The sequence below is a fragment of the Copadichromis virginalis genome, linkage group LG9, assembly GCF_057382275.1.
Source record: "Copadichromis virginalis isolate Kocher_CV1m ecotype Utaka linkage group LG9, C_Virginalis_male_GT1.1, whole genome shotgun sequence".
Lineage (NCBI taxonomy): Eukaryota > Metazoa > Chordata > Actinopteri > Cichliformes > Cichlidae > Copadichromis > Copadichromis virginalis.
In genome coordinates, this window is record NC_140626.1 from 22,666,759 (window position 1) to 22,686,932 (window position 20,174).

Sequence of the window (20,174 nt, forward strand, 5' to 3'; positions counted from 1 at the left end):
CAATGTTGACTTGCCTTTCGCTCGACATACAAAAGGTTTAATGAATATTAGATTTAAATGCTGATTGAACAAACAGTGCAAGCGAACAAGCCAAAACACAGAGCTTCAGACTGCATCTGAAATCATGCTTTTCTATACACTAATAAATGAGTACACTAGTTACCTTAATAGTTACCATTTCCAATTATGTGCAGTTCATTTTAATTTCATTTATTCAAAAAAAAGTAGCCTCATTGTTCTTTAACCTCCTAAGACCCGAACTCTTCCACGGCATGCATTTTTAATTTCTCTTTTATATTTGGGCTGATTGCGACCCGTAAAAGCAAAGAATTACCAGATTTGGGGGTTTTTAACCTGATTTTTGTTTCTAAGAAAAATGAGAGCCACATATGAGGATATTCGTTTAAAATTTCAATAGAATAGTAGCAGTATAATTTCCTCGTAAGTGGATATCAGGCCCTTGTAGAGCAAAATTGAATATTTTGGTCTAAATAACCCAAAATGTGATGTCCACATATGTGGACGCCAGGTCCTAGGAGGTTAATTTGTGAAGTAAAGATCCTACACTACAGAATGGAAACCCCCAACAATTAGATTATCCTTTATAAGCAATAACTTGGCAACAATTGGCAACAATGGGAAGGAAGAACTCCCAGTTAACAGGAAGTCCTTCACAACAGAACAAACTCAGAAAGAGGCAGCCATCCATTATGAGACATAACAGACAGCATAGAGAGACTCAAGAAGAATGTTATCACTGCTAGTAATAATCATTTTCATAGTCATAATATTATGCCTGTATTTATAAGTGGCATACTAAGGAGGAGTAATCCTGTATAAATGATGAATTAAGAACTCGCTAACACCTTACTAATACCTTAATAATGTGACATTATTTTATTTATTTTTTTATTTTGGTAGATTTTTTTGTTTTGTTTTGAAGTTTTTTTAGTGTACTATATGGAGCCAAAGCAGCGAGACCACCAAAGAATTTTCAGACAGTAGGAGGATACGTAGCCACTCATGGCAATGCCAACACAAGCTACAGAGTGTCCTCCTGTCCATGGTGTGACCATCTTCATCTGTGAGGAGAACAAGGAGTCTTGCAACCTTCATACGACCCACACAAAGCCCTGATCTCAGAGCCTGGAGTCAGTCTGGGATGTCTAGAAAGACACAGGGAGGCAGCCAAAATCCACACATATTGTCTCAACTTGTCCAGTAGTCTAGAATAACCTACCTGCCAAGTACCTTAAAAAGCTGAGTGCAGGGGGACTGACGAGAAACGGTTCTGTGTTATATTATTTCGACTAAAACAGTTACAGGATTTTTTTATTCTCCCTCACCTGTAGCGATTGGAATCCATACAGTAGTGTATGTGTACATGATCAGTATTTATAAACCATTTAAATCAAGACATAATATGTATCACTCTGCTTATATCATAATAGATTACAACACTTTCTATAATTTCACAGATGTGCTGTGATTTCATACTCCAGGCTGTGACGCCACAACACTATTTCATTTTGAAGTGCGCGCTGACGTGCATGTGTGTGGGTTTGCCTCTGTGCTTTGAATATAGTCAGGATGACAGGCATAGCATTTACCTTGATGTTTACTGCTTTGAACTACTTGGCATTGGTAAAGCCTGGGCTGGGATTCACATAAGAAAGAGGCCTATTTGAACAAGCTCATCTGGGGAAAATACCAGAATGACATGGCTGACACACACACGGGTTTTGAATGGTTCCTCTCTGAGCAAGTGATGAGCATGAGACACAGCAATTCAAATGTTTCAAGTAAAACCCAGAAATGGGACCTTTTTGGGTCTTTGAACATCTTCCATTGGAACACATGGTCTCTCTCTCGCACTCTCTCTCTCTCGCACACACACAGACACAATGCATTTAAAGACGTTCACCTCGCTGTCAACTTTCTGCACCTTAAGTGATGTTTTAAAAGAGGCTTAGACAAGAGCGCAAAGTGTCACCTTTTATAGTCTACCTCTGTGTACGTATAATTTTATGTCTGGGGGGCAAAATCAAAGTGCAGTGTAGCGACTAACAATATCCCAGAATGACATCGGTGTACTGTGAATACAAGCAGACAGACTTTCAAACCAAACTTTTCGTCCTCGCATCTCTGCCCCTGCCTTTATGAGAGCTTTGTTTCATGACAAACAGCATAAGGGTAAATGTGTAAATCAAACGCTTAAAAACAGAAGAGTTAAAAACCCAGATGAGCCTCGAGATTTCCCTCTCGCACGTATCGTGTAATATCACTTCGGCAATAACGATAACAGCTGGTGGATCTGGGAGAGGGGTGGGAAAAAAAGGAAGACAAAACCCAAATGTATTTTGTACTGCATACATTTCTCTCCGCGCTACAGTTTGAAGCTAATCCTCCAACACCTTCCCAAATTGAGCAGTAGAAACCACTTCTCTCACATATTATTATGAATAATTTATTGCACCCTGTTTCAAAAAGCCTTGCAGAACATCCCCCTAACTATTTCTGGTGTAGCACTTTCTCACATTAGTTAAGTCTGCAGGTACACATTGCAGCTGTTGGTTTCTTGTGCAGCACTGTAAATGACATTAGGCTCTCACTGATAGCATTATAGTGTGATTGGTATATGTGTGCACCACCAATGTGCTGCCTCCCTGTCCTCTGCAAGGTGGCTTTCTATTCTGTTTGCTAAAATAGAAATATTAAAAGCTTAGACGTCTGTGTGTCCAGATGAAGGTCTTCCTACACCGTTAGATGGACTGTTGAAGCATACCTGCACATTTCCAACAGACATGTCAATATGCCCAGATGTCTGCAGCCTGTAGGTGCAAAGATAATACCTGAGCAAGTTATTGTCTCCTCAACCCGTTTCTGAACTCACACAGAGGCATCAGTGGATGTCTCTGCTCTGCCATCGCAGGTAGCGCACTTGATCCTGGCATTTGTTTAACATTTCTCATCCCCACCTCTCTCCTGGTGACATGGTGAAGTGCCGCATACCTCTGTCTGCCACTGTTTAAACACACTCATTGCTTTTCCGTCTTTTTTCTTTATTAGAAATGTGAAATGTGTCACAGAGGCAAACAGCCTAGCAGCGAGAGTAGAGGAGGACAGATAAGCCATGCAGGACTCAAGGCGGCTGTTGGAACATGTGTTACCCCGAGGAAGTACTTACAGGAGGGACACGCAGGCGAGACAGCATCTACGATTATCACCAGTGACCACGAGAGCGACTTACTTCAGTACGATCCTGAATTTGACTGCTTGTAGGGTTTTGTGTGTGTGTGTGACAGAGAGAATGAATCGATGCACGTCAGACCTCCCTGGTGAGATAACCATTAGCGCTGGCCTCACTGGGGGGATGTGACACGAGTTGTCAAATGGCACTGTGCGGCACGTAGCAGACGGCATGTGTGAAAATGTGTCCATTTACGCAGAGTTCAAGTAAAGGAAAACGGCATGTGCCAAAGTCAGGCTTTCCTTCAAAGAAAAGGTAAAGGTTTCATCCTCTGAGCGTCAGGGGAATACTCTTGTTTGGGTGAGTATGGGTTTAGATAGGGCTGACAGGTGTGTAACCAGGGTGTCTTGTATGAAAAAGCATGAACAGGTCTCTCTTCCAATCCACCAGAGACCAAGACAGATATGATTGCCGACTTAATGTAGGGACTGATTTTCTGGGGATTAACTTCAGGAGCCACTATTCATTTCTTACCAGTAATAAAACCCACACACCGGCAGTCGTAATAAAAGTCTCCCACCTTGCATTACTTCTGCATCTGTCGTGCATTGCTGCAACAGCAAGCCACTGCAGAAAGAATGAGTTAATCTGCTCAAAACTGAATCAGAATCCTGCAAGTTAGAAAAATTTACCTCCATGAGCATTTGCATGCCCTCTCGCAGGGAGGAGAGAAAACAGCGTCTGGGTTCTGAATAATTTTCTGATATTTGCAGATGCAAGTGTGCAGAGAGCACGACGTGAGAAGTGTCAAGCGTATTGTGGCCATGAGAAAAGGGGAAAGCCAAATGCACTCACAGTTTTAGTTTTGCAGCTAATCCTGCTTGGTACAATTACGCATTTAAGAGTTTTTGGGGGATGCTGTAAAATTGTCGAGTCAATCGGAGTGTGTTCTGCTTCAGGTTTCATCCCCGCGGGGCCCGTCTGGTTGGCCCTGCTTTTTTTGGGGGGTGGGGGGGGGAGATGTGGTGGCGTCCGATGTGGCCACAGACCCAGGCTGGACAGCAAGCTCGTTTTTGTTCTCCCCTTCACATTGCCAACTCCAGCTGTCACACTGAGGGACAATAGAGGAGAGGAGGGGGTGCTCTCTGAATGGAAAAAATAAACTGGAGAGCGCCCCGTCACACAGCCCCCCTCCCCACGACTCGTCATCTGCATTTGACAGGACCCCCGTTCTCCTCTCTTCACCGCCCCTTTTCTTTTGCTTTCTCCTTTTCTCTGCTTGTGCTCTCCATAATCCCCCTTTCTCTCTCGCTCTCTCTCTCCCTGCTAAGTGCAGCTGTTACTCTCCATTGGATTTTTTTTTTCAGACTGATTGCTAATTAGGATAGCATTTTATTGAGTTTTATCCTTAAAACTTGTTAAACTTGCAATTTCCACCTCCTTTTCACTTCATTTTGGCAGCACTGGGAAGGAAGCGGAGAAAAGACTCAGCCAATTATAAGCAATTTTACTTTAGGTTGAGGTTTGGGTTTTTTTTTTTCCAGAATGCAACCAATCTATCTCCGATGCAGCATTCATATAGTTTACAACTACTGTACGGTGTGGTAGCCTCCAATAATAGCGCTCACTTCAGCTTTAAATGCAAAAGCCTACTTTGAAGAATAGACTACCCCATCTCCCTTATTCTGCTCACATAACTGAATCCCTGGGAGAGGGAGCAGAGGAAAAGCAGAGCCTGAGAAAACAGCAATTCACACACCAAACACAGAGACCCCTAGTAGCTCAACAAATGAGTGACTAGCCCTATGTCCATTCATATCGCCCCTCGGCCCGCAAGCCTATTAGCCAGGCATCGCTCCTTGAACATTCACTGTCGACAACATGTGGAGGCATCGCTATAGCAACCAGTGGATATGACATGTGCAATGGACGGGGACTCCTGAGCGGCTGAATATAAGGAGGGGCTCAGCCTTAACTAAATGATCGCAAAAAAAAAAAAAAAAAAAACCCAACCCCACCACCTCCCCATCTCTTTTCATTGGCACAGAGGCGCTGAAAGGACTCACTAGTGGGGCTTCTGCACATTCTTCCGAGGCTCGGAAAATCAGGCGGGCATATCCCACATTCTTCTCCCTTTTCTTATTCTCTTCGACTCTCCCTTTTTTGCCCCCTTCTCTTTTTTTTCTTCATCTACGTCTTTTGTTGGCGCTGGGGAGGGGGCACGCATGGGACCATCGCAGGGGAACTTTTGGAGAAGCGGACTGAGTGGGCGGCCGGGACGCGCAAACGCTTCTTGGAGCTGCGGCGAGCGTCAGTGGTTATCCGTGCTCTCTGGAATACAAGACGCAGCATCAGCTTCCGTTTACTGCGAAATGTGCGCTCTGCCCGGCGACATGGATTTGGGTAATTATCTCCTGGCTTGAAAACGCGTGTGTCTGTTTTGTGCTGTAATCAGTGTGCAAGTTTTAACGGTTAAAGAGAGAGAGAGAGAAGGATTGGCTTTGGGAAAAAAAATAACAAAAGAAAAAAAAAACTTGCGAACAATCACGGTGAAAGCCCGTGAGCGAAAATGGTTTTTCATCGAGATGCAGAATAATTTAGGAGCTCTGGTTTCAGTCTGAGCACATTTAATTTCGCTCCTTCTGCGCGATAGTTTGCTGAAGACCGAATCACGAAAAGCTGATGGCATAAATGTGATCGAGAATCGAAAGCATTTGGCTTCCAGTGTATGGAAAAATAAATCTAATCTTACAGAAAGAAAAAAAAAAAGATTTGAAAAAATCCTAGGAAGCGGTGTGTTGAGTCTGCTGCTTTGATGGGAGCACATCTGGCTGCAGCGGACAAAGTTTCGAAGCAGGCTCATCTTCTTTGGTGCCGACAGCTCCAACTCTTAAATGTTGAGAATTAGAACTGGTAATTCCCCTCTTTGACTGCTCAAATATTCATTTTTAATCATGTGTTTTGTGACATAAATATCTATTTAATTCCTAGATTTATTTTCATCGTTTAAGTCTAGTTTAGGACTGGCTGACTTAAAAAAAATCACATATATTGTATATATAAATGAATGAATAAAAGTAAGTCTAAAAATTATTTTCAATGTTGCCAAATTTAAACAACATTAGACACTTTTATTTTGGGAAATTTTTTTTCTTTTATTAATCACAGGTTCTCTCATGAATACAGCTTACATGGAGCTGATTTCATACCATTCAAATCTGCAATAGTAGCTGCAACTTCAAAAAGAAAAGACTTTGATTTAAGGTCTGGCGTTGTGGTGTTTGGAAGGATTTTCCTCTCGTACTTCTTAAAGGTATTGTGGCGTGAGTGAATGGATGGCCATTTGCCCCGACAGCACCACTCTGCCTGACCTTCCCTCTTATTATGTGAATAATCCAGAGCACCGAAATCCATCTGCCCCTTGTCTCCTCTCAGATTGGCTAATTCACCACACCAGACAGGGGCGATGTGAGCAGAGAGGAGAGCAGAGGGAGAGAGCCTGTTAGAGGCAGAGTTATAACCAGAGATAGGAATGGTGTTAAAATCATTTGTGTGTGTGTGTGTGTTCAAGAGATTTAACAAATACATTTCCAAAAAGATATAAAAAAAACTAAGCTGATGATTTATTCTGTGATGCTTCAACCAGGTGATATTTTTTATTAAATGCACATAAAACAAAAGGGGGTAAAATTCTAAATGTGATAGCTTGTGATTTTTTTTAAAAGAATAATCTCGGTTAAAAATATTCATTTAGTTATGAGGGAAATCTTGATGCAATTTTTAGTTGAACCAGACTCCAATCATGGGGTGAAAAATTAATACAAAATGTAATTTATAAAAAGCTGAAAAAAAGCTGAGGAACAAAACTCAAAAGGTAATTCTTCGCGGCACATCTCCTCCCCTTTTTTCCTCCTTTTCCCCCCCTTTTCTGTCTCTCTTCTAGTTTCCTTCCAGTTCGATTGCCATCTTCAAACACTCTTTTAAGATCACACTGCATTTCAAGTCTGTTCGCTCCCAAACATTTTTATTCATTTCAAGCTGACCAGGTAAATCGTTTTCGAGAATAAGCCACGTATTACGAAGGGCCACGTCCGTGATGAACTTTATAATAAATGTTAATTTATTTTTTTTCAAAATAAAAGATAGAGTTGTATTATTGTGCTACTGCTGGAAATCGGTTGAGGCAGATCTGAATCAGTAGGCACTTTGATTTCAGAGGCTTGAATCAGTGTAGCATCCTATGGTGCCAGATATGCTGGATGCAAAGTGGAAGGAGGCTTTTTAAGCTTCGATATTTTTATTTTTTGTGTGCGTGTTTATGTTAGAATGCATCTAGCAAATGAAAATAGTTTTCATTTCTAAAACATTGCTGCTGTCCGTGTATTCATTTCAATCACTAAAAACGAGAGACAATTCACTGGATGGAGGCCATTTCTCCCCTCTCTAACCGTATATGAGCCTCTTCAAACCTTTCGGTTGTTGTCCAACCTCTTAATGCTTGATTGAAACTACATGCTCGAGTCACCGCAATTGCAATCAACAGCAACTGTCGTCAGGCCCGACACAGTAATCGAAAAGACCCAGGCATCGGCACAACAGCTAAAACACTGGCAATTACGAGCCACAAGGTCAAACCGCATTGTTACTGGTGTGAGGTGAAGTGTCTTGTTTTGAAAATGGTATAACAAGATGTAGTCATCCTTCAGCCAGCCCATTAGACCCCTCAGGCTAAATGTCAGAGCACGACTGGCTGCTTTTTTTATTTCTTTTTTTTTTTGGGGGGGGGGGATTTGATTCATTCCACCCATCAATCTTTCAATATTGCATGCAGACAATTAGGAGCCTGCTGATGTATTCGTGCACTGTTATTGATATTGCCCTTTTGCAGATGCATAGCTATTGGCATGTGTGCAGCTGGTAAAATTTGATCAAAATCTGCAGAGATCTGGCTTTTACAGAAACGCCATGTTTTTACGTCAATCGCAGAGGACAGTGAGGATGATTTATGTGAGGCAAATTGTGCTGGGCCAAATTGCACCCCTCTGTTTTGCAGAGCTCAAAGCAAAGACAAATTGACAGGATGCCTATGCAATCAGCACAGGCAGTCTTATTAGCAACTACATTTTAGGTATCTTTAATTATCCGTCTGCATTATTGCTCCTAACTATCACTGTTATGCTCTCAAAATATGTATCAGCGAGGCCTACAGGGGATTTATTGTTATAGTAAATGGCCACAAGTGGACCAATTATCAACACATAGGGCCTATTCTTTAACCTACACTGATAAAAATCTCTTAGATGATGTTACACCACATTAAACCTGGTCTGCTGTAGAAACTACTGTCTAAATTAACATGCAGCGTTGGTGTGAATCTTTGAAAAGCTTTTTTTTTTTCTTGTTTTTTACTGAACTGGTGATAGTAGTGTATGTGTGAGGGTCCAGTCTGCGCCGCCTGTGTCTCCCCAGTCCTGGTAACCATTAGCTGTGCAGCTTGGGCCAGGGCCTAATCCAGCCAAACTCAGACCAGAGGAGCTAATTAAGCAACAGCTTTTAGTATCCAGGCCTCCTGAAGCTGCACAGTGCCAGCCCGTGCCATGCCAGCACTAAATGGGGTTGTAAATATCTATAGTGGGGCACAGTGAGGAGACAGGACTGGACAGGGGCTTGTAATAGGGGTTGACTGAGTCTGAATGCATATTATCAAGCCAGAGTTAGAGCTCTCTAATGAGAATGGCCAGTCAGACAGTGGCAGTGGGTGGAAGGAAAGAGTGGGAGAGGAAGTGGAGGTAAGGTGACAAGGCACTTGCATCACTTCTGCATCCACATTTTTTCCCCAACACAAGCCTTCAGGTGAAAATTGATGCACTGCAGACTTGATATGGAGGTTGCTGTAAATCAAAAGCGACTGCATCAGTCTGGGAAAAAGACAGACTGGCATCATTTACCGCTCTTGACAGCGTTTTTCTCTCTCTGTTTGTGTGCGTGTCCTCCAGAGGGGCAGCCTGACCCAGATCCCCGTGGTGAAGGAGACCAGGGTGGAGTCGGGCCAGTTCCTGCTGCTCTCCATCCTCTGCATGCTCTTCATCCTGGTGGCCGTCGCAGTGTCGGCCACTTTCTTCTGCGTGCGCCAGCGCTCGCACCTACACATGAAGGAGAAGCTAGCCAGTCTGGGGACTGACACCAGTACTGATGCCACTGCAACCTATCAGGTAAGACCAGCCTCCTTGCTATGAGCCAGTCAGAGGCCGGGATTCTTATCCTGTGCTTTGCTATTGGAGGGAAGCACCCTCTGTTCAAATACGGCCGATCATCCAATTGGTTTGTGAGAGTTTGTCTGCTCATGTTTGAGTGACTCTTGTTCCACCTGCTTTTCGGGACCATTTTTTGATGCAGCGATTTTGTTGTTTTGTTTTATTTTATGTGCTATTAAATGTTTTAGTAGTTTAACAGGAAAATATTGTCATGTGTATTTAAATCTTTCCTTTTTCTTTGCCAGTAGCATTTTTCCAATAGATATGCTTACCCTTTCATGTGAATTGTGTGTGTCTGCGTAGGAGAAAGGGAGCAGACCGCCACTGTGACCTATTCCCTCAGTTCCTCCAGGGCAACAGGCAGCCTGGGCTGTATTGATTTTCAGAGTTGGGGCTCAGCTGTGCCCAGCGTGGCACTCAGAACACATTTATCTGCATGTCACGTTAACATTTTCAATATTTTATCAGGTTTTCACGAGGCTGATTTCCAAAGGCTGAGGTGTTATGGTGATGACCATTAAAAAAGATATCAAATAAAAAAATATTCAAATTAAGAATAGATGCAAAAATATTCTTTCTGAAATTCCACTCTTTGATTATCATAAATTAATGAAAATGCAAATTTAAGGTGAAATCCGGTACCTGTTCGTCCTCTGCTAGCCACTCTGCTGTCTTGTGGGTGTGTACTCTATGCTTGACATACAGAGTTGTTTGGGGAGAGCTGTCTGCAGTGGGAGGGTGTTATTGTAAAATGGCAGCACGGACTGTAGATTTTGTTTCCCCTTGGCCCTGTTTTCATTCTGATTAGTTGTCTGAAAGAAGGGGGTAACGGGGAGAGTGTAATCTCACGACCTGTGCTTCTCCCTGGGCTCCGTGTGTCTCTCTCCTCTGGCACTAACTGCATCCCACTCCCTTCTTATGGGACCATTTCTCAGCGCTGGTACAGCACAGGGCTTTGCAGAGATGTTGAGAAGTAGGATGAATTATGAGGTGGACCTGGACTGTGCCCTGGGGCCAAGGCCCAGGGCACTGCTTCATGCCTCTAATCATTAAAGTCCGATGGCAGAAAAGCTGATCCAAGACCAGAGCTTAGAGAGGCCTGTGCTCCAGAGGGAAATATCGCTATGATTCATCATGAGATAGCATGTGCTTTCACGAGGCATTTTCACTGGCCCGCCTGCCCTGACTGTTATTAATTGAGTATGGAAATGAATTCTGTGGAGCTGACTGCTTTGCCTCCCAAATTTAAACACGGTGGGGCTTACAGATTATAAATTTAACGTGGAAATATCCAGTGAAGCCACACCTTATTGTGGGGAAGCAGATGTAATATGTAAGCTTGCATAAATTCAGCAGATTTTCTTTCTAATATATATATTTATATATATTTTTATTATGCTTCAGCGCTGTCAACATGCATGGCCAGAGGCGTTATCATTTCTCATTGCCCATTTATTCATACATCTTTTTTTGGGTGAACACAATAGCTCAGGAACGCTCTTGGCGAATTTCTTCAAATTTGATAAACTATCATCGGAGTGTTTTGAGTGAGATAGAGCGTCGTCACGGGGTGGAGTTTCATTACATGTGGCGCAAACGTGCGGTAGAGGGTGAAGTTGTGAGAGTTTGATGGTCGTATGTCAAAGATCAAGGTTACATCACAAGAGACTTTTAGGGACAGAATTTCACACAAATGTCTAACAAATACATAATGCAGCAACATTTTATAACCAGCCAGGTTTTCCAGCCATAACTCGGGAAAAGGAGGAAGAGACTGTGACTGTATTTCTGGAATTTACTGATGCAGAATTGATCTTTGGCATCCACCTTTAAAAGTCTTCCATGGGTCTAAACAGGCATGAATATAAACTCCAATGTAACTTGTTGGCCGAGGTATACAACCCTGTGCTGGTCATTTTAGTAGTTAATGCTCAGTCTTGAACTGTTTAACCCCCTGAGGTCTAAGTAACCAATAGTGATGGTCCTAACCATCAGAATATGTCATTTTAGAAAACAAAATAATGGAAATAACACGAATAATTGTTATTATTATAATAATTATTCTAACTGACATGCATTAAAACTCATTTAATTGAATTTTGTCACTATAACATCAGGGTACAGTTAGGCTAAGTGTTGGGGGCTAGGATGACAAATTAGATCTCAGAGGGTTAATCCTCTGTCTCTGCACTGAGGCATGATGGGAGAAAAACTGACTCATTAAGACTACAAAGATGTGTGGTCTTAATAGAAGTGGCTTCGTAAGCGACAGGAAATGTTTATTCATTTATTTTGCAATAGTGGAACTTCATTTTGTATCTCCTTTGCTTCTCTGCAAAAAAAAAAATCCTTTAAAAAAAGATTCTTCTTTTTTAAGTAGAGCACTTTTTGCTGTGCAGTTTGAGTTCACCGTGTGGATGTGGGGTGATTATGCTGTGAAAGATCCATTCTTTAGCGTTGAAGGGAGTTGTTTGTGTGGCAGCAAGGTGTGACATACTGAATTTATTCTGTAAGGGTTCCTCAACCATGTATTTTTGACATAATTAGTATAAGCTCCATAATCCACGAGGATAAGCCATTAATCTACAGTTAAGTGAGGACAGATCAACTCAGCCGAGATGCAGGATTTCACAAGGTGCATTTACAGAAACCAGCCCCTCACAGCAAGGATAAGCACATAAAGCTATTGTTACGTGCATGAAAAGAAGATAAATGCACAAGAGCTTGCAAAGAGGAAGAACTGCGCTCTTCATTATCCACTTCTTCACCATCGTCGTCTCCTGTAATCCCCAGGAGTTGTGTCGTCAGCGGATGGCGATACGAACATCGGAGCGCGTCGAGCGGCCGGAGACGTTGCGCCACTCTCGGCTCAACAGCGTGTCATCTCAGTTCAGCGATGGCCCCGCAGCCAGCCCGTCGACCCGCAGCAGCACCTCCTCCTGGTGTGAAGAGCCAGTCCCATCCAACATGGACATCTCCACTGGTCACATGATACTGGTAAGAAGCTTTGCCTTGACTCCAGAAATAATTTAAGTAATGATTCATGAGGTGGAAAAAGGGGGTAAAGAAGGAGATGAGTTATTAAATGGAGGTTGGCTGGTAACATGGCTTGTTGTCCAGCCCTCAGAGAGCATTTGTGGTTCTTAGCGTCTGACTGTTTCAACTGAACAAGCACAAACATCCCTTCATGTCTCATAAATATGCACTTAACCTGCCAGGGTGGGTTTAGTCGAGTGTGTGAGAGTCCTAAGCTATGTAAGTAGGGTCAGCTTTCAGTAGACAGTCACAAGTCTACATCAGACATTCCCAGCCTTTGGTATTGCACTTCACCAGAGGATGGTGAGTGTTGAGTTGCTACATTAATCATAAAAGTACAAATCAGGATATCCATAAAGCACGAAAAAGATGGCATCCACAAATACCTGCTCCAACAGTGCACGCGGGATGTCTTTAATGAGATCTGAGTGATCGTTTAGTAATGTCTGTCTAATGAAATAACTGTGATCAAATGCAGAACGCAGACTGTTGTGAAAACTAGCAAGAGAACTTGAGAGGTGAAAATTGTTAGCTGAGAGTGATGGTTTCAGGCTGCAGTTCTCAAGTTTTTCCTGGCATACCCCACTTCAGAAGGACGTTCACACGCACACACACACACCCCACAGTTTTTAACAGTCATAAAAAATAAAAAGGATCCAAGCTGAAAGTGCAATAGCATCAGCAAACTCTATCCACCTGTTTCTGTCCCTCACCACAGTTTGAGAGCCAGTGGGTTAGGGTTAGTGGTACCTAATGAATGCTTGGGAAAATACTGTTACGGGTCATTAAATAGACAAATCGACAGCTAATAGTGGTGGGAAGAAGTCCGATGATATTTTCAAGTAAATAAATACGTTGACACTAAAGAAATTGTTTAAAATTCTTTGAAAGAACAACAAAAATGAGTGATCAGTGACTGAAATATCTACTTTTATATAATTAATAGGTTTAAAAATCTAATTTTAATGTTAAAAAATGAACACTGACTCAAGTACCTTATGATGTCATATGTATGTGATTCTGCGATACTCGATAAATGGCCATAAAGTCATTTACGATACATCGCGATATTCGCACAGAAGAGAGAATTTACTCACTGCATTGTGGGATTAATATACAAGTGTTGGCATTGTGTGTTGCTTCAATCGGTTAGCACCCTGATTTGCTTTCTCTGGCTGCCTGCTGCTTCTCAGCTATGCATTTATTGCTGCAAGCCAGTTAAGACCCTTGCACTCATTCGCTTTTTAGCTCCACCTTGAGGAGCCATGAGGTAATGTCTGTTATACGTCACGCCGCTTAGAGTGCCTGCATGGTTAAATGAAGATTGCCAGTGTAATGTATTTTGTACTACACCTAATTTGGAATATTCTGGCATACTGGAGCCAATCCAGTATAGAAAAATGTTTGCTGTCACTTCCTTTTATTTGTTTGATGAATTTGTATGCTAGTGTCTGATTTTAAGACGTCCTGTATGAATACCAACAGCTTTATTTCTCTCTGTTTATCTGTCTGGATGGTGTTTTTCATCCCTCTCTCACCTCATTCCCTTCAGAAACCTGTTATCTTTGTTTTTTGTTTTTTTTCATTACTCTTCCTGCTGTTTTCTCCCTCCTGCTTTTATCTCGGCTCTGGCGTCTTTATATTTTTTTTTCTCCTCCTCCTCCAACTTTTTCTTCCTACTTCTGTCTCATTTTCCCTCTTCATCATTCCGTCCTGGTTCTCTCTCCTCTCTGTCATTTTCATCTCTTACCGCCTCCGTTTTCTCTTACCGCCACAGCAAAATAAGGTAGACAATGTTTCGCGTGATGAGAGCGGCACAAAAGTGAAATATCATTACCCATCTGATTGTCATTTGGATGTTTTAGAAATATTGTTCTTTTTTTTTTTTTTTTTCGTTTGATTGAAAAAGCTCTTGGTTGCCAATACTTCCACAAACACACAATGCATGGTTTGATTTTGCACAACTTTTGCTTCATTCATTTGAAACAAGCTTGATAAAAGAGATGGATAGATGCCTTGCAGTGTTTCCATTAATGGAGAGAGCATTCATCACACTGCATGTCTAGCTTTTATATTGGGAGGCTATAATGAATGAGAGTGAATCTGAGTAATGCCTTGTATTGCTGGTAATAAATGGGTTTTGTTGCACTCGTCAAGGCTTGTTTGTGAAGCCTCTTTTGAAAACATTGACAATAGAAAAGCATTTAGCCTTGCAAATAACAAAAGAGCCACTGTGAATCATTTCTAGGAGCTGTTATTATTAGCCCTAGTTTCTTCGCAGCAGCAACGCAAGCGCTTCGCTGTGGAAAGGTAAAACACTCTGGGGCCTTTACTTCTCTTTCATGGCCGTGATTGACATGGAGATGTCCTATAGGGGCCTCTTCTTTAAAATTCCTCCACCATCTCACATGAAACCATGTGTGAGATTGCCTTGTTATCACTGATCTCAGACCTGTATTTTCCGATCTCTGCTCTCCTCTCATCTCGCCGCTCCCGCTCTTTGGAGCTCACACCGTGTGGAGAAGGATGATGAATACCCAGCTTTCCAAAGCACACATGCTGGGGGTTCTTTTTTTTTCCTTCTTGAGCCCCAAACACCTCACACACACACACACACACACACGCACACACACCACTTCTGCGAGAGTGCCGTCAGGATAAATGAACTACGATGTTGTGTCCCACTGTGTGGCCCACCTTAAGACTTGCATAACGACTTCCAACTTCAAAACCAAAATTGGATACCTCTGTGTGCTGAGTCATCTGCTGTGCTTTCCAGAGCTTTGGCACACCTCTGGTGTCTTACACTTGTTTTTTTTCTTCTGTTTCAGCTACACTGTGATGCCATAACCTCTACATTTTATGTATGTAAAATAATTAAGAGATGTGTAAAAAGGAAGCATGTGCCACTCTGTGATTCTGCAGCTTTTCAGCACCACGGACAGGGGTTCACAGGCACCAAACTTGTTTTCCGGCCTTGCAAAGCAAAACACCCCTCAGCAGGTTCTCCTGCTGTGCAGGAACAGGGTCAAAATGTTGATGCCGTTGCTGTTGTTGTAGTTTTCCCTTGGCTTAATCACCTCTCTCTTAAAAAAAAACTGAAAAAAGAAAAAAGAGGGGAAAGAAATCAATAATTAAGTAGCTGGAGGCCCTTTTTCATTATTGTGTTGAGTTGTTATTGTTCATTTTTTTTAAATGATAAATTATTTGCTCAACAGGATAATAGACTCAGGCAAAGGAAAAATAGCCACTGACTTGTGCAACATGTTCTGCCCTCAGCGTTTTTGTGGGGTTTTTTTCTTTGCAATTTTATATTTAGTTGGGGGGGGGGGGGTTGCAATTTGCTGCCTCATTTAAAGCAACACAATGAGTTCTTTTCATGTAGCTAATATTAGTCACACAAATCACAGTACACGTTAATGCTCTTTTTCACGTCTCGCAGCTGTTCGACATATCATAAAGGTCCCTGCACAAACTGTTCCCACCATTGTTTGTTTTAATTTGACAGCAGAGCCTGACAGTAATGTGTTACCTGTTGTGTCTGGCTCCCCTGGTCGTCCCTTCATCCTGATTTCACCCAGCACCCTCTGCTGCTGAGGAGACTGCTTAGGAAGGATTAGACATTGTTTCCCTGACACCCAGGCCTCCCATCCCAGCCCTCTGATTGGCAGACATAATCCCCCCATTCACTAAACCTTCGTTACCCTGTCTCTGGAATACGCCGTGGTCCACTGCCTCCTCCTAGAAGCAGGAGGCCTCGATAAGGGCCTGCTGGCTGTATTGCATTAAGTTGCGAAAATATGAATTTGGAATGCAATCGATTCAGGGCATCGTTTGAATAGAATGGGATGCAATTCAGAGTGGATATATCAAGTACATGGAGATGTAATATTGGTAGGGGAGGTGGAATGCTGTCAGGCTGGCAAGCAGAGAGTACTTGTACAGGGTGACAAGAGCATAGTGGTGACAGGCTCTGTCAAGTGGCCATAATGGCATGCTGTCATTTTCCTGGGAAGACAGCGCTGTATATGTGTATATGTGTGTGTGTGTGTGTGTTCTAGGCGATGCACATCTCAGCACATGCAAATATACATGTGTTAGAACTGACTTTTTTTAATAATTGATTTTTTTTGCATGCATAAAACAGAAGATTCAGACTGGGAAGTAGAAGAGTAGAAATTTACTGCAGTATTTTAGGACGATCACTTCTTGTCATTAATGGGTTCAGATAGGGCATACTGTGCCACCGTTTTCTCTCATTATGCAGCTGCATTAACCACAAAAGCTGCTTTTTTTTATTGTTCTCAGCCTGGTCGTGTGTAACACCTTTTGCTTCTGTGGCCAACAATAAACTCTGATTTCCATTGTGTGCAGGATTTGTAATTTTCTTTTAAGCGCTAATATCCTTCTCAGGCATGCAGAGGACTTCTGAATTCATCACCAGAATAATTGGCTATTGTGTTTTTGGACAAGCTTATTTGTGATTATCATCTATGAATATATATATATTAATGTATACTATGCTGCAAAGACTTGGATTCTCGATGACAGGCAGAAGTGAATAAGTCGGATTTGTGACAATGGAGCGTCGCCTCTCTGCTCGGCCTACCTATACTGCTTTTAATACGGGATGAAAACCCGGCACATCTGGGTATCACTTTCATTGTATTAGCCAGCTGATCCCTGACATCAGTTTATGAGTCTGTAATCTTCTGTCTCACACAATAGCGGACTAAACCATTTAACCCCGCCGAGAGGGGAGCCATGATACAGGAGAGAAAGTGCAACACTGTGCTATGCTAAAAAAGACTCTTCTTGCCAGCTACAGCCTCTAAGCTCCCTAAGACTTGCCCTGGTTTGGGTGAATACATACACACACACGCACATACAGAGGCCTATACCCCTCCCCCTTCTCTTTTTCCATCTTTGTCTCTCTAGCGAATTCAATTTTGTCTTCTCCAAGCGACAGCTTAAATGCAGACAATCTTATCAGCGGCTGTGCAAGCAGTGAGGGACGTGATTGAAACACCCCTGAAGTATTTCCAATGCAGACGAACCTTTCAGGGAGTCTTAATTGTGTGTGTTTTTTGTTTCTTCTCGGTCAAACACACAAACACACAAAGATGCCAGCATTAGCACACCTTCCCCACCTAGATCTTCAGCAGCCTCCTCTTCATTTAGCTGCCGTGCTGTACAGCAGCTTAGAATAATAATGCGACATGACAGCTGATCAATGCTTGAAGGAGGATGCTGTTGTTTAAGGTTTAGTGTTTTTGCTCTAGTTTATTTATGGGTTAGAAAATACAATGAAGCATTAACATCGAGCATTAACCAGAAACCTCCAGTGAGGTAAAGGTGAAGTGGGGTTTTTTTTTTGTTATTTTTACTTAATTAAACCAAATTCAGTGCAAAAACAAATCAGATTTCTTTGTTGCAGCCATATCTCGAGCTGAACTCTTGCACGGTTCTGGCTTGTCGTTTGAAGTGGTGGCTGAGGTGGTGTCTGTTTTCCTCTAGTCATACATGGAGGACCACTTGAAGAACAAGAACCGTCTGGAGCGTGAGTGGGAGGCGCTGTGCTCCTACCAGGCAGAGCCCAGCGCCTGCAGCGTGGGCCAAGGCGAGCAGAACTCCAAGAGGAACCGCTCTGACGCCGTGGTCGCATGTGAGTCCATTCAGGTTGTTTGGTTTGTTTGTTTTTTGTCTGCTTTAGTGTTTTTTTCTGCAGGAATGTTAGTACGATCCTCAAGTCTGGAACAGTCCAGGCAGGGTCATGTAGCTTCATAAATGTTGTTGATGTATTTGTGAACAGATGCTCCAAAGAGGAACATAAAACCATTTGGGTAAACATGCCAAAACAACACTGTGGAAAATATGCTTCAAACATGAACAAATAATTAGTAATTAGTAATCTAGCCAAAGAGCGATATTTAAACTGTTTTTTCCAGAAACCCCATAAGTGTCTGTCAGTGTAGTGAGAGGAGACTCCCTGCTGCATCTCTCGCATCCTCTCGATTAAAGCCAAAGAGGATTTTCAATGGGGACAAATGCATACCTGTTTGAGAGTCACCGAATATCAAAGTTAAAAGTTGTACTGGGACTGGGCATCTCCAAAAAATTTGGATGAAGTGATGTTTTTATGATTTTAAAGCAGTTTGAATGTGACTATAACTGCTTTCTTGGCTAATTCTTGCAAGTGTATCCAAAGGACGCATCAAAACCATCCAAAGGTTGAAATGAACATTGATCCCTTGTAATTAAAGTATTATTACTAGCTAGCGTTACCATGAAGGACAAAAACATTATTTCATGAGAATGTTTTGCTTTATTTCAGCCCACCACTACATTTTAGCATTAGTTCACACATTTTAAAGAAGAGAGAGACGCAATAACACGACAAAAGGTTTGTTAGGCAGAGCTGAGAATTTCTCATTAGTGGAGAAATTCCACTCACTGAACTGTGATTTTCAGTTAGTTCAGAATGAACTGGGACCCAAAAACGTAACACTGGAGGGTGAATAAGTCTTTCTTTAAAGCCGAGCTGCTCTGCTTACTTTTTAAACTCTAGATTTTTTGGATGATTCACAGTTCAAAATGAATATTAAGTATTATCTTATGCGGTGCTTTGATGCAGCATCTCAGTCTGCAACAAGTCATTTTAGCTCCTTTCGCTTTAAGCCAGCTTTCTTCTGATTGGCTGCACCTCACAAATAACCTCTGTTCACAGCTGTGTGTGCCTTAGATGACCATATTAGGGATATCCTCTCTCTTTGAAAACATAGGCTCCAAGACTAGAAAGAAAATGCTCAGAGCAGTCTGAAGTCTGGGCTTCTGGATTAGAGGGGTCACATGCACGTAAAGCGATGTCATTTTTTGAAACTTTGGCCCTTTATAGTATTTGTAACAGTTGTACAAAAGCCTATAATTTTATTGAAGTAAATGTAAATCATGCTTTAAAATGTGACCACCAAAATAAATGAACACAAGCAGACCTGCACCAAAATTTGCTGTAATTCACCCAAATGAAGCTCCTGAGATAAAGGTGAATGGAGCCAAACAGCAAAATTAACTGTTTACGCCTCCTTCTAGACAAACTGAAATTACATTATACTTATGTCTGTTTGTTTATCTTACGTGGGAGCTGAGTTGGCCCATAAGTTGTGAGCAGTGTGCTGATGTATGGCAATTATGGCAGTTAAGGATTTACAGCTCGATGTCCGTCCTTGACAGCACAGTTTTGAAATTCAATTCAATTTTACTTATATAGTGCCAACTCACAACAACATTCACCTCATGGCACTTTATATTTTAAGTTAAAGACCCTACAATAATACAGAGCAAACCGGAGCAAGCACTTGGCGACGGTGGTAAGGAAAAACTCGCTTTTAATAGGAAGAAACCTTTGGAAGAACCAGGCTCGGCCATTTGGTGGTAGGGTAGGAGTGAGGGGAGTGAGACTGGGAAAAAACAGACACACTGTGAAAGAGAGCCAGAGAAACGACAACTACTACGAACACTGGGAATCTCAGTCAAAACAGGAGGTTAACATGTGAATAAGTAGCATCAGTGACGCCTCCTTATTTGAAGAGTGAAATCAGAGCAGTGAAAGTTGTGTCACAGCTCGCTTTGCTGGGATTTCCCAGTTAGTTAAAGTTAATCTATTATGAGTCATATATATTCTAATAATCACCAGA

General features: G+C 42.1%; 1 protein-coding gene across 2 annotated transcripts in view; it reads left to right on the plus strand.

Moving 5' to 3' along the window:
• The window catches only part of ptprn2 (protein tyrosine phosphatase receptor type N2), a 156,036-nt gene that overhangs the window by 116,035 nt on the left and 19,827 nt on the right, over window positions 1-20,174 (plus strand). For both annotated transcript variants that reach the window (XM_085468240.1, XM_085468241.1), the window contains exons 12-14: window positions 9,187-9,402; window positions 12,238-12,441; window positions 17,998-18,145. In XM_085468240.1, coding sequence (XP_085324366.1) covers window positions 9,187-9,402; window positions 12,238-12,441; window positions 17,998-18,145 — 568 coding nt within the window. The remainder of the gene's footprint in view (window positions 1-9,186; window positions 9,403-12,237; window positions 12,442-17,997; window positions 18,146-20,174) is intronic.